Here is a 12,518-nt window from a genome sequence, read left to right on the forward strand (position 1 = left end):
CAGTTCAGGCTCAGTGGTCAACAAACATTGCTGTTATTTGTCATCATCTTAAAGTCAGAATACAGTTACTGACTTTTGCCCTGCTGACTGCAGGGCAAAAGCTTATAGCTGTTGTCGCCTCATCCTATTTGCCCGTTTGACTACTCAAACGTTTCCTTGGTCAAGAATGTTGCTTAGTTACAAGTGGGCTATTAATCATTTGTACTAGATTCCATCTCAGTCACTGTCAACCGGCAATGATAAACCAGAATTCCCTCTCACGGTTTAAGTCCTAGCAACGGTGACAGATGTGAGCTGAGGGCTGACATTTTATAAAATGATTAATACAAGCACCCACGATATGCCTGTGGAGGTTGAATACATAATTACTGCTTCAAAACATCTTAATGGTTCATGAAAAATAAAAGATTTTTACTGGAGGACAATTAGCAAGATTACTCAGGCAGTGAGGACTCAGAGTGGGCATCGTTACAACTATTTCTGCAGCGATATGACTGAGCCAACTAAAGTTGAAGGCAAATTAAATGCATTGGGGCCTCTGTTTGAACTGAGCTAATTAAATAGACATGTTAGCATGTATTAGCACATTTGCACGTGACAGTAAGGGATGTTCAGTGATTAAAACACTAATAACACTCTTAAAATCGAACGTATACGCGCTTGCACGATTTTCCACCCAAACCACGAATCTATACAGTACCAGTGGATTGGATGGGGAAGCTGCTGCCCTCTGTTGGTTATAATACGGATGCATGGATATTATTATAATGCGTGTACGGCCGTAAGGGTAGAGTTGATGCGTGAGTGTTGGACCAGGCCTCTGAGCCTTAGAAGACCCCATCTTATCAGTCACCACTCAGACACACAAGGAAGCCCCCAGACAGCTGGAGAAATGATTACCCCCTTCAGGAAGAACGTTTTTTTTTTTTTTTTTTACAGAAACCGACGACTGTAAACACCAAAGAATCCCAAAAAGGTTGACATTGTCTGGACGGCTGGAGACCAAACTAAAGACCAGAAGTCAGGGAGAGGAAAATGAGGCAATAGAAGGCAGCATCAGACAACCTGTTACAGCTGATTCTCCCCATTCTGTCAACTTTCAAAAGGGACATGTCTTGTCACTGTTTCTGCAGCCAGTCCAATTAACAGAGAACAATAGTCAGGCAAGAAAAGCATCTCGCCCTCATTTTATGTAACATTGCTTTAAATAATTGTAACCCACTAAAAGGCAATTAACCCCTCAGACACAATTCGAAAAAAATAATTGAAAGAGAAAAGGTGTTAAAAGACTTAGACTGACTCCTCCATTCAGCTCTAAGTGCAGACATGTTTACTGCAGGTAGACAACAAACCTTGGATGAAAGAAAATAAGTGGAGAGCTTTATAAAAAGATTCTATTTTTCAACCAACTGTATACTTTTACTGATTATATACAGTACCTATTGAAACGGTTACATATATACACACACACACACACACATTTGTATATTTTGACAAACTAAACACTGATTCTCGATTAATTTCTGTACAACAAAAATGCATTGAAGGGCTAGGGTTAGAAAAGAAAGTATTGGAAATGGTGCTCTATGATAGGAAGAGATGTTTTTGTCCAGAACATGTGATCATTGTGAGAAGGGGCATAAGAATGGTGTTTCTTTGGGATGAGGGTACGGCTGAAGTCAAAGGCTGTAGGATTCCACTGGCAACTCCACTAGAAGATCATCCAGGTCATCATCTGGGAAGCACACACAAAGGGGCCCATTGGACATTGCTTTTCAGAAAGCGTGCCCACACACACACACGCACACACACACACCTGCACCCCATGCCTGGTCTGGGTCTTGTAGTGCAGCTCCAACAGCCTCCTGGGAAACCACGTCAGAAACCCTGTTAGAACCTGATCTGGAGGCTCCATCTTCCTCCTCATCAAAGTGCAGCTCCATCTGAGACACAGGGGCTTCTGGGAAGGTGGAGGACCCACCGGACAACAGCAAGACGGGCTCCTAAACGAACAATCCCCCGGAACACCAGTCAACGTCACTAACAGTGTTCCGGAGTGACCTTTAAGCTTTTCCTTCCCTCCACAGGGTCGTCCTCTCACCAGAAGCAGTGTCGGGCGGCATGCGGAGCCCACGGCCACGCCGTCAGGTGGGTAGATCCTCAGCAGATTATTGGGCGTGACGTTGAGGTAGTGGTTACGATGAGAGGGCGAGAACACGCCCACCTTAAAATCGGAGAGAGTGAACGCAGAGGAGCGCAGCGTCACGTCGGACGTTCTGTGACATCACTAACCCGGCACGCGCGTCACATCCCGAGTCAAGTCACGGATCCATCTTACCTGTTTGAGAAGCAGCACGGCTCCTGCCCTCAGCTCCCCCAGTCTGTCCTCCAGAAGACGCCTATGCACCGTGCCCTGGATCTCCCCTGCAGGCGCACACACAGCCACACCACCACCACCTCCTCAACAGCCAGCTCGCTACACATGAGCCAGTCTAGCAAATAAATCATAAACTTCACATATCCTGCCAACATGAATGTGCTTGAAGAGGAGGAAAACTCCCCAGTGATCATAGAAATATGCTCCCGTCATCTACCAGCCTGGTGTAGTGAGCCTAAGCAGCGTTTGATTGTGTTGAGTGCTTGGCTTTCTTCGAGCAGTTTGAGTCACCGTTTTAGCGCAATAAGCACATAGAGACGTGAAGAGAAAGGTAGAGGGACTGGAGAGCAACATGAGGAGAAACAGAGGGAGGAGGAGAAGGATGAAAGACAAGAGGCCCACAGGAACCCAAATCAGGCCAGTCTTCCACTGGCCTGATCTGCTCACATAGTGTGCGTGTGTGTGCGTGTACCTGTGGGGTCCCTGAACACTGCCTTGGCATCAGCGTGTGTGTGGATGATGCTCTTCAGTACTACAGCCATGTTAGGGACCTTGTTCTGGGCCAGCTGTTTCAGTGCAGCCTGAACACAGAGGGAGGGGAGGGATGAAGGGAGAGAGGACTGGCAGAGGACTACACTTCACTGGCAATTATCAACCTGTCAGTTACTACATACCCAAACACACACACGTGTAGATAAATGATTCATGCAAACCACATCATTAGTAGGAGGCACATTCACACTGAGAAAAACAACAGAACCACCATTATAGTGATTGATGAGTGATCTCATCGAAGATAATAACTACCAACACATCAGGCATGGGGCTTCCATTTGTTATGATTATGTTGATAGAGACCTGTTGTGGAGACCAGCTCCGTAGTAACAGAAAAACAAGATTCCCTGAATACAAACGTAGAGTCATGAAGACCCTATTATGCAAGCAGTGTTGCACATCTATGCCCTATTTAATCTGCTAATGACACTGTATAGTGCTAACACACGTAACTGCTAATGATGCAGTTACCGGTAATGGCATGAAGTGAGAGAGACTGTTGAACCACTGATGGTATAAAAAATAATTTAAAAAAAGCTCAGTCATGACCACTGACCTTGCGTAGCACCATGACAACACTGTAGGAGTGGAGGAAACAGGACGGGTTCCTTTCATCCAATCCCATCTCGGCCTTCATTGCCGCCCAGGGGCCTCCGGTGCAGTCCTCTTCCTCGCACTGCGAGCTGGGAACCTGGACCGTCACAAACACACACTGAGAGATTGATTTGTGTCTTTAAAACATCAGTGCAACCACCCACGACATACCTCAAGGAACACAAACATCAAATGTAAAAAATCACATCAACTGCTGCGAGAACCAATGGCCACAAACATTAAGGATAACTAGACTAAGATGACACAGTGGTGATATCACCTGTCACACAGTGGTGATATCACCTGTCACACAGTGGTGATATCACCTGTCACACAGTGGTGATATCACCTGTCACACAGTGGTGATATCACCTGTCACACAGTGGTGATATAACCTGTCACACAGTGGTGATATAACCTGTCAGTCAGTGGTGATATACCCTGTCAGTCAGTGGTGATATACCCTGTCAGTCAGTGGTGATATAACCTGTCACACAGTGGTGATATCACCTGTCACACAGTGGTGATATCACCTGTCACACAGTGGTGATATCACCTGTCACACAGTGGTGATATAACCTGTCACACAGTGGTGATATACCCTGTCACACAGTGGTGAGTCTTTTCCTACCTGGCAGGGCAGTCTGGCCACAGCACCATGAGCAGGAGTCTGTGGGAGGGCCACTACAATGTCATCCAGACTGTGGCCTTGCGGCTACAGTGGGGGACACACAAAGTCATGTTCAGTATGCTACAACAACCCAACACATTAATGCATTTAGCAGACGCTTTTATCCAAAGCGACTTCCAAGAGAGAGTTTTACAAAAGTGCATAGGTCACTGAAGATAACAATGAGATAGCCCCAAACATTGTGGGTAATGATCCTGGAGGAAACTAACACGTGGACGTGGGGACCAGACGGGGGGAGACCCACCTGCTGGGGCAGGAGGCCGGCGGGGCCAGGGAAGCGGCGGGTCCTGGGCCGGGCGTGGTCAGAGCGAGGCCTCCTGGGGGTTCTGTTGGAGGCCGACACCAGCTGGACCAGGTGGTTGGTGAGGACTGGGGTGTGCAGCGAGCGGGGGGAGGGCATGGGTGCACCGCACCTCACGGAGGGGGCAGGGGATATGGCGTCAAACAGGCTCTGCCCGTGAGCAGCAGGGGAGGCTGTGGGTCGGTGTAGCTGCTGTAGTCCTCGGGGTGGTCTAGGGGTCACAGCCCTGGGGAAGTGACTGGAGAAGGGGGGAGCCCCAGGGACCACGCCAGGGCTCTGGGCTGGAGCTGTGCAGACAGGACGACCAGAAGAGAGGGAAGGGACAGGGGTGGAGGACCTGAGGGGTGGATTACTATTAGGTAGGCCAAATTTTTGGTTTGAGGTACTAAATCCTCTGAGCCCCACACTGGGCAGAGTTTGAGCCCCACCACAGGCTGAGGGACACAGCCTTTTGGCTGAGGAGACAGTCTTATCTCTGGCTATTGATGATGCTGGGGCTGTGGACACTTGTTTGACGTGGGCTTCGTGACCCAACTGTGGATCAGTTTCATCTAGTTCTGCCAGGTCGAGATCCCAATCATCAAATTCATCCTGAGGCCAGGGAGCCACTCCTTTCCCCAGGTGATTAGGCTGAGATTGACCCTGGCATGGTACAGAATCTGCAGATGTATCTTTATCTGTTTGCTTTGACCCAGGTGTAGAAAGCTGTCTTAAAGCCACAGAACCCTGTCCTGTCTGCAGGTTCCTCAGGGAAAGTGAGCCTTCAGTCTGTAACTGACAGGTGGCTTTGCGGTCGTCAGGATGCCTAGTGTCAGAAGATTCTGAAGCCGCGTTGGCAGCAGCAGAAACGGAAGGAACATACCAGTCTGCCTCAAGTAGATCCTAAAGAATGCAAACATTTAACAGACAATAGTAAAATTGCAGGTGTTGTTGGCACACGTCAACAATCGTAATTAACTAAATGAGATTCAGGTGGTTCTAAAATTCACCTCATCATCGAAGTCCTCGCCTACATCAAAAAGTCCATTAAACTTGCAAGTCTGCTGTCACGAAAGAAAGATGAAAACAATGAATAAGAAGTATCATTTATTTACAACGCTAACTACATGCTACTGCTAGATCTGATAGTTAACTCATTTTACAAACTAGCTAACACGCTATCATGAAAATGCTACACAACCCTGAAAATACACGCCCTTACCATGATCGCAGTCATGTGATCTTGCGAAAGAAATCTATAAGGCCATGGGTTATGTCATGTGTAATATAGTTTAACCATCTTGTTTTGGCCCTTGCACTGACAAAGTTAGTAAAGGGGGTAGCTAACTATAACTATGTTACTTCGACTTTGTTCGCTAACTAAACTTGCTCGTATTCCGGTGTTGGCGCCGCCACGTTTAAGAAGAACGTGCCTACGTCAGCAATGTTTACATGCGTTCTGCCGAGAAAGCGTGCAGTGGTTCTCAACCCTGGTTGAGAAGTAAGTTTCTGTAACAATGTCGCCACCTGTAGAGCGCGGTTGGTAAAACAGTGTCAAGGTGTCGGCTTGCACTGTCTAGTCTATTTATAACAAGCTCTACGGGTTCAGTTGTACTAGACAACAGCATTTCGGGACTGTACGTTTCCAGGACAGACACTTGGACGCTTGAGAAATAAGGGAAGTTAATGCGCGCACGTTCAAGCACCACAAGAACTAGCTAGGTTTCAATTTAGACTTTCAACCTTCAGTACCCACGTAAACGCCAGCATTTCATGGTGAGTGTAATGGCCTATTTTAATTAGTACTGCTAGTTATTTAGAGACTGTGGAAATGTTGTTTAGAAGCTAAGAGTGACCTTTTGATGTCAGAGAGTGCTGTACACGTTGATGCACCACTCTTTCCTTATCTAATTATGTGGAATTGGCTTAGATTTCACCTTAGTCCAACCTCATCATGAATATCTGTCAGTATTACTCTGTTAGTAATGGACTTTCTATTGGTGATTTGCCCCTAGCTTTAGATGTTGTCATGGCCCGGGAAACGTTTGCTTTTTCCTCTGCCTCCCTGCGCTCCCTGAGGGTGGAGCAAGAGTTCCAGGACTGGGAGGACACAAGAAGGGCATTGGCTCACAGAAGGGCGATGACCAGGGCACCTGTATCCCGGCCCCCCAGGCCCCCTCCCAGACAGCAGCGCCTCCAGGAGGTCCGGGCCCCCCCGCCCCCTGCTCGGTGCCGAGACACGGCCGTCCACAACACCTTCATGTGTGGGGACATGAAGGGAGTGCATGCCGTTCTGAAGGATCCCACCATGATCAACGCTCTGATGGAGACCGTGCATGAGGAGATGGTGTGGGCGCCCGAGATGGGTACGTATCAGAACCCCCACATCCGTATGAGCATCTGCCCGATTGACAAACCATAACGTCACTACCCCGTGTTGCAGGTATGTGGACCCTGAGCTCCAAGACGAAACAGACGTCAGCTTTGCGCTTGGCTGCCAGCAGGGGGCATTACGGCTGCGTGGAGGAGTTGCTGTTCCGTGGGGCGGAGGTGGATGCCGATCCCGGTGGCAGCGCTGCCCTTCATGATGCCTGTGTAGGAGGCCATGCGGTCTGTGTACAGCTGCTTCTCTCCCATGGAGCAAGCCCTGATCTGCTGTCTGCAGAGGGAAGCGCACCCCTCCACCTCTGCACCTCTGCCCAGTCATTCCAGTGAGTGACAACTATATATTAAAATGGCACCATTACGTCCTTTCTACACACAGCATATTTCTAAGATAGACGTTCTATAAAAATGTTGTATATAACTGGTCCCTGATGTACAGGCAACACGTGACTCTACAGGAGATATTACGCATTGTTTCTTCTGCGTTGGAGCCAAACCTTGAGTCTTAAGCAACCCTAAAATCTGTTTGTGACAACGCATGTAAAGGAGCCACGCAGAAAAACACTGTATTTCGATTCAGTGGGTGGTGACTGTCAGCTCATTGTGTCTCTGTTGACGTGTACATTTACATTTACATTTAGTCATTTAGCAGACGCTCTTATCCAGAGCGACTTACAGTAAGTACAGGGACATTCCCCCGAGGCAAGTAGGGTGAAGTGCCTTGCCCAAGGACACAACGTCAGTTGGCCTGACCGGGAATCGAACTGGCAACCTTCGGATTACTAGCCCGACTCCCTCACCGCTCAGCCAACTGACTCCCGTGTCTCACGTGTAGGTGTGCCGAGCTGCTGTTGACAGGAGGGGCAGAGGCGAACGTGTCCACGTCCGAGTCGAAGCTCACACCCCTGCATGTTGCAGCCCGGCGGGGCTTGCAGGAGCATGTGGAGCTCTTCCTGACCTATGGGGCAGATGTGCTGGCCAGGAACCGCGAGGGAGAGACGGCGTTGAACGCGGCCTGCTCTGGGGCTGAGAGGCCTGCTGAGGCGGGCCGCTACCTCCGCGTGGTCCAGATGCTTCTGGAAGCTGGCGCTGATCCCCGCACAGCAGGACGGAAGCGGCACACGCCCCTGCACAACGCTTGTGCCAACTGCAACCACCGCATCGCGGACATTCTCCTGCAGCACGGGGCTGTTGCTGAAGTCGAGAACTGCGCAGGCTACACGCCCATGGACTGCCTGCTGCAGGTGGGTGTGACGGGAGAGGGGGGTGTGGGGGGAGGGGCGCTTTTAGGACACGCACAATCACATCCAAGTGCTTTCCCGTGTTTCAGGTTGTGGAGGACTATCCAGACCAGCAGCCTGAGGCAATACTCCGTTCCCTCCTAAACCACGGGGCTCAAAATGCTTCTCCCAAGGTAGAGTACAGTACCATGCGTAAGCCAAGCTCTATTCCCTGCCATGATTCTGAAGCTGTGCTAAGATATACGATTGCTGTCCTTCCCATAGATGCTGAAGCACTGTGTACTATCCCCGGCCACACTGGAGGTAATGCTCAATTCTTACACTGTCGTCCCTGCCTATGAAGAGTGGATGGACTCGGTCCCTGTTGAGATCCATATGGTTGGCCTCACATAATATGAGATTTTGGCACAATACTTTCCTCTCCTTTATCAGGTCACAGTCTGATAGTATATGTTACTCTATACTTGTTTTGTTTGTTTACTCTAATCCCAGGAGCACCAGTCTTTCTTTGACTCTGTGAAGCAGATGAGCGGGAATCCTCGGTCCCTGCAGCACCTGTGCCGCTGTGCCCTCCGTCAGCATCTGGGAGTTTCATGCCACTCAGCTATCAATACACTGGACATTCCTAGCTCTGTGAAGGACTACCTACTCCTTCACAATTGTGGTGAGCTCAGCTGAGAACAGTGAAGCCCATGGGATAGCCTTTCGGATAGTCATGTGGAAGTGAAGAGGATAGGCCTGTACTGTCACAACAGGGCATGTTGTTAGGCCCGAGCTTGTGCGTTTTCTGAATTTACCAATAAACTTCATGTTACAGTTTCTTTGTCTGACATTGTGTGAAAACAAGGAGTATAGACAAGTAGGTATGACGTTTAAAATGAGTTGCTTTTCTGACTTGATGGAGGTCAGTCAACAGGGCTTTTGACTTTCCACTCTTAACGTTCAGATTAGTACGTTCCAAGCCTACGTAATGTTGACGTAAGAACGGCTGTGTTTATGTGGCCCCGTGGTCGGAGGTTTTTCATACTTTGGGCTGTGGCTACATAAGCACCACGGTTGTTTGTTTTCCAACATGGTTTGATCACATTGCCAGGTAAGTAAACACATATAACCTGTTATCAAAACTACAAACTATATAACACACTTCGCATGTGTATTATTTTGCGTCACTTGGCAATGTAGCTCGCGTACACACTAGCACAATAATGGCTAGCTAGCAAGCTAATCTAGCTAGCTAGCTAAATAGACGAAGCTGGCAAAGGTCATTCATGTTTTGAGGCTAGCTTACAGTAGCTAGCTAACTAGCTTTCAACGTCTACGATCTCATAAATGGACGTTCTATCCTTGTCTAATGTCCAAAAATACCCTCCACTGTTTTACCCAATTATATAAACAAGGACTGATTACTGACTAGGTAGTGTTCAAAACATCAGTGACACAACACTCTTAGCTTAATACTATAAATTAGGTAGCTGGCAGGGCAAGTTAGTCCACACCATATTGTTAATCAGTAATCCTTTATATAGCTTAGTCCACGTTAGCTAAGCTACCTTGCTAAAGTCATCTAATATATATTAGTGTTCGCTAACTCGTGCTAGCCTGCCAGACCTAGTTAGCTTGAGCACACAACATCCAAGGATTAGATTACATTGACTGCAAGGGCCTGTTGTCACTTTATGTTCATGTAATATTCTTACCCTATGCACTTGAATGCTTCTCCGTTCTTCACAGGTCTTGAAGACAGTGATGGCGGTGTGTGCACTGACCATGTTGGATGGGATGGGCGGTGAGGTGACAGCCGCCGGCGGCGTCTTGTTCCTGGTCTTGGCCCTGGTCTTGGCTTGGCTCTCCACACATGTGGCCGACCGAGGGGATCACATCCTGGGCACCATCCTCACCGTTGGAGCTCACGCCTCCCTGATTGGGCTTGGGGGCCATGAAAGTTACGGCGGTGGACCTCCCAGTGTAGACACACCGGAGCAGCAAACGCCTCAGAACGCCCAGGAGAACAAGCCGGAGGAAGGCCAGCCGGGGTCGGAGAGGACCGACGGCGAGGGGACAGGGGAGGGGACTGCAGGAGCAGGTGCCGACCTGCTCTTGAACATACAGAGTAAGAAACCTCATCGATACCCTTCTGAGGAGGAGGAGGATGAGGAGGACGATTACGAAGAGGAGGAGGAGGATACTGACGAAGAGGGAGATAAGGTCTTGAAACAGAGCCCGATGATATCCACTGCCAGCATCGCTGTCCGTTTGAAGTTCCTAAATGACACGGAGGAGATAGCAGTCCTGAAACCACAGGATACAGTAGGTCTACTGAAGAGGTTCGTAAGCCCTGAAGAGAACCATATACATTTAGTCATTTAGCAGACGCTCTTATCCAGAGCGACTTACAGTAAGTACAGGGACATTCCCCCGAGGCAAGTAGGGTGAAGTGCCTTGCCTAAGGACACAGCGTAATTTGGCACGGCCGGGAATCGAACTGGCAACCTTCAGATTACTAGCCCGATTCCCTAACCGCTCAGCCACCTGACTCCCCATATAACCCTTAGATAGGTCTTTCGTTTCCATATTTGTTTAGTCGTGCACCAAGGAACACGTGGCTGTGTCTATTCATAACAACATTTTACATTTCTGTATTTTTTTCCTTCCAGCAAATACTTCTCTGGTCGGGAGCATCAGATCAAGTTGATCTACCAAGGCCAGCTGCTCCAGGATCCCAAACGGACCCTGCTGTCCCTCAACATCACAGATAAAAGTGTGATCCACTGCCACGTCTCCCAGGCGCTCAGGGACCCCAGCCCTGAGGAGGCAGCCCTCTCCGGGGCAGGAGCCGGCGTCAGAGCTACAGGTGTGGCACTGAGCACCAGTAGTCTGGTGGTGCCTGTGTTTGTGGTGATGCTGGCCGTAGTGTGGTACTTCCGTATCAACTACAGGCAGTTCTTCACTGCCCCAGCTACCATTTCCCTGGTGGGAGTCACTGTGTTCTTCAGCTTTCTGATCTTTGGGATGCATAGCCGTTGAAAGGAGAAGAAGCATCACTAAAGGATGGGGTTGATTGTGGACTGGATGGAGTTACAGCAGGCGGTGGATAGCGAAGGACCAAACAAAGACACGGGAGGCCTTGGAACTAATGCCACACAGCGGGCTGGGGTCCCTCACATAGGGGTGTGCCAGTGTCTCTGCATGCACCTGGAAACAGCATTTTATTAACTATTATACAATGTGCAAAGTATCAATTAATTCTGTGTTAGTTTAAATTTGAGGAATTTGAACAGGGCTGTGATTAGCTTCTCAGAAAAAGAATTATTAATATGTGTCAACAGGGTAGTTTAGAATAATTCTCATGCCGGTAGGTTAGATTTGTTTCATTATGTCACAAATTGTTTCTGGTCAGTTGGTTTCCGCACAATCTTCTAGATTGTGAAAGAATAATGCTTTATTGTGGAACATGGACACATTATTTCATACGCTTTATCATAGTGTGTATTGAAGTGGAGAAAAAAAAAATCTTAAATTAATATTTGAATTTCTGGAACATCTCATAAACCATTCACTGTGTGCTGGTTGTCTCTGTTCCATTTCTAGTTCTGTGGTGAAGAGAAGGTGTTCTCTGTTACTACGGTAATTGTTGCCTAGACTGCAACGACTGCCTTACTTCCAAGGCTGATATTTCTATGGATACATGTGGCTGGAATCACAATGCTAAAGTTATCTTGATTAGGGATACTCTAAATATTATAACATGCTGCAATGGCTGATCATTGAAATACTCAACATTTGTTTATGAACAGAACTATGTACATATAATGTATTTACTGTATATAAAATCTCAGAAGAAATCGAATGAAGAATCTGGCACTTGAAGAATCATTAGGGGATTATCCCATATCAGACTGAAACAGTCTTTAGAGGTCTCTCTCCCCCCTCTCTCCCCCACTTCAGTGCTAACTGAATAAAGCTTTTCAAAATGAGGCTACTTGTTTGCTCACTTGGTGTAGCCACAAAACATTCTCTTGACAGTGCCCAGAATGACGTGGTTTAATTCTGACAAATAAGACAACCCCTTTACACAAGGAACTGTAAGATAAAGAAAATAGTGTATCATAATTCTTCTTACTGTATACAATAAACATATTTTCACATGCACATATACACGTGCATGTGTATGAAAAAATATTTTTGTTTGTGAAAATTCACTTTGTATCGCGTCCTTTGTCCGCACTCAGGAGAAACACACATTGACAAGTGTACAGCTACTTGTGTAACACCCTTCATCTACCCTGTTCGTAAAGCGTTATGTGTCATATCTGAAGGGAATTACATTTATAATACATTGTATGCTCATGATTATCTTACAGAGCAGCTGGAACTACTTTGAATAAAAACAGGAAG

General features: G+C 47.7%; 3 protein-coding genes across 5 annotated transcripts; 2 read left to right on the forward strand and 1 right to left on the reverse strand.

The window, feature by feature from the left end:
- Positions 1-1,367: 1,367 nt before the first annotated feature.
- On the reverse strand, positions 1,368-5,892 carry hrob (homologous recombination factor with OB-fold). 2 transcript variants are annotated; one of them, XM_067233056.1, is made up of 10 exons: positions 5,720-5,892; positions 5,508-5,558; positions 4,462-5,400; positions 4,158-4,241; positions 3,489-3,623; positions 2,850-2,958; positions 2,339-2,424; positions 2,102-2,224; positions 1,817-2,003; positions 1,368-1,735 (listed from the first exon to the last, which is right to left on the reverse strand). In XM_067233056.1, exons 1-10 carry the CDS (start codon positions 5,732-5,734, stop codon positions 1,680-1,682), a joined length of 1,785 nt encoding a protein of 594 aa, XP_067089157.1. In that variant the 5' UTR covers positions 5,735-5,892; the 3' UTR covers positions 1,368-1,679. The 2 variants fall into 2 exon arrangements, with proteins under 2 accessions (XP_067089157.1, XP_067089156.1); XM_067233055.1 differs by having other exon boundaries at positions 5,508-5,561.
- A 213-nt stretch (positions 5,893-6,105) lies between these two features.
- Positions 6,106-8,942, forward strand: asb16 (ankyrin repeat and SOCS box containing 16). Of its 2 annotated transcripts, none has more exons than XM_067233233.1 (7): positions 6,106-6,273; positions 6,513-6,863; positions 6,941-7,208; positions 7,718-8,126; positions 8,213-8,296; positions 8,388-8,426; positions 8,616-8,942. In XM_067233233.1, the coding sequence occupies exons 2-7, from the start codon at positions 6,527-6,529 to the stop codon at positions 8,799-8,801; spliced, it is 1,323 nt and encodes a 440-aa protein (XP_067089334.1). In that variant the 5' UTR covers positions 6,106-6,273; positions 6,513-6,526; the 3' UTR covers positions 8,802-8,942. The 2 variants fall into 2 exon arrangements, with proteins under 2 accessions (XP_067089334.1, XP_067089333.1); XM_067233232.1 differs by having other exon boundaries at positions 6,107-6,273; positions 8,388-8,501.
- A 179-nt stretch (positions 8,943-9,121) lies between these two features.
- tmub2 (transmembrane and ubiquitin-like domain containing 2) lies at positions 9,122-12,518 on the forward strand. Its single transcript, XM_067233689.1, has 3 exons — positions 9,122-9,216; positions 9,855-10,447; positions 10,778-12,518. Exons 2-3 carry the CDS (start codon positions 9,870-9,872, stop codon positions 11,145-11,147), a joined length of 948 nt encoding a protein of 315 aa, XP_067089790.1. The 5' UTR covers positions 9,122-9,216; positions 9,855-9,869; the 3' UTR covers positions 11,148-12,518.

The sequence above is a fragment of the Osmerus mordax genome, chromosome 3, assembly GCF_038355195.1.
Source record: "Osmerus mordax isolate fOsmMor3 chromosome 3, fOsmMor3.pri, whole genome shotgun sequence".
Taxonomy (NCBI): Eukaryota; Metazoa; Chordata; class Actinopteri; order Osmeriformes; family Osmeridae; genus Osmerus; species Osmerus mordax.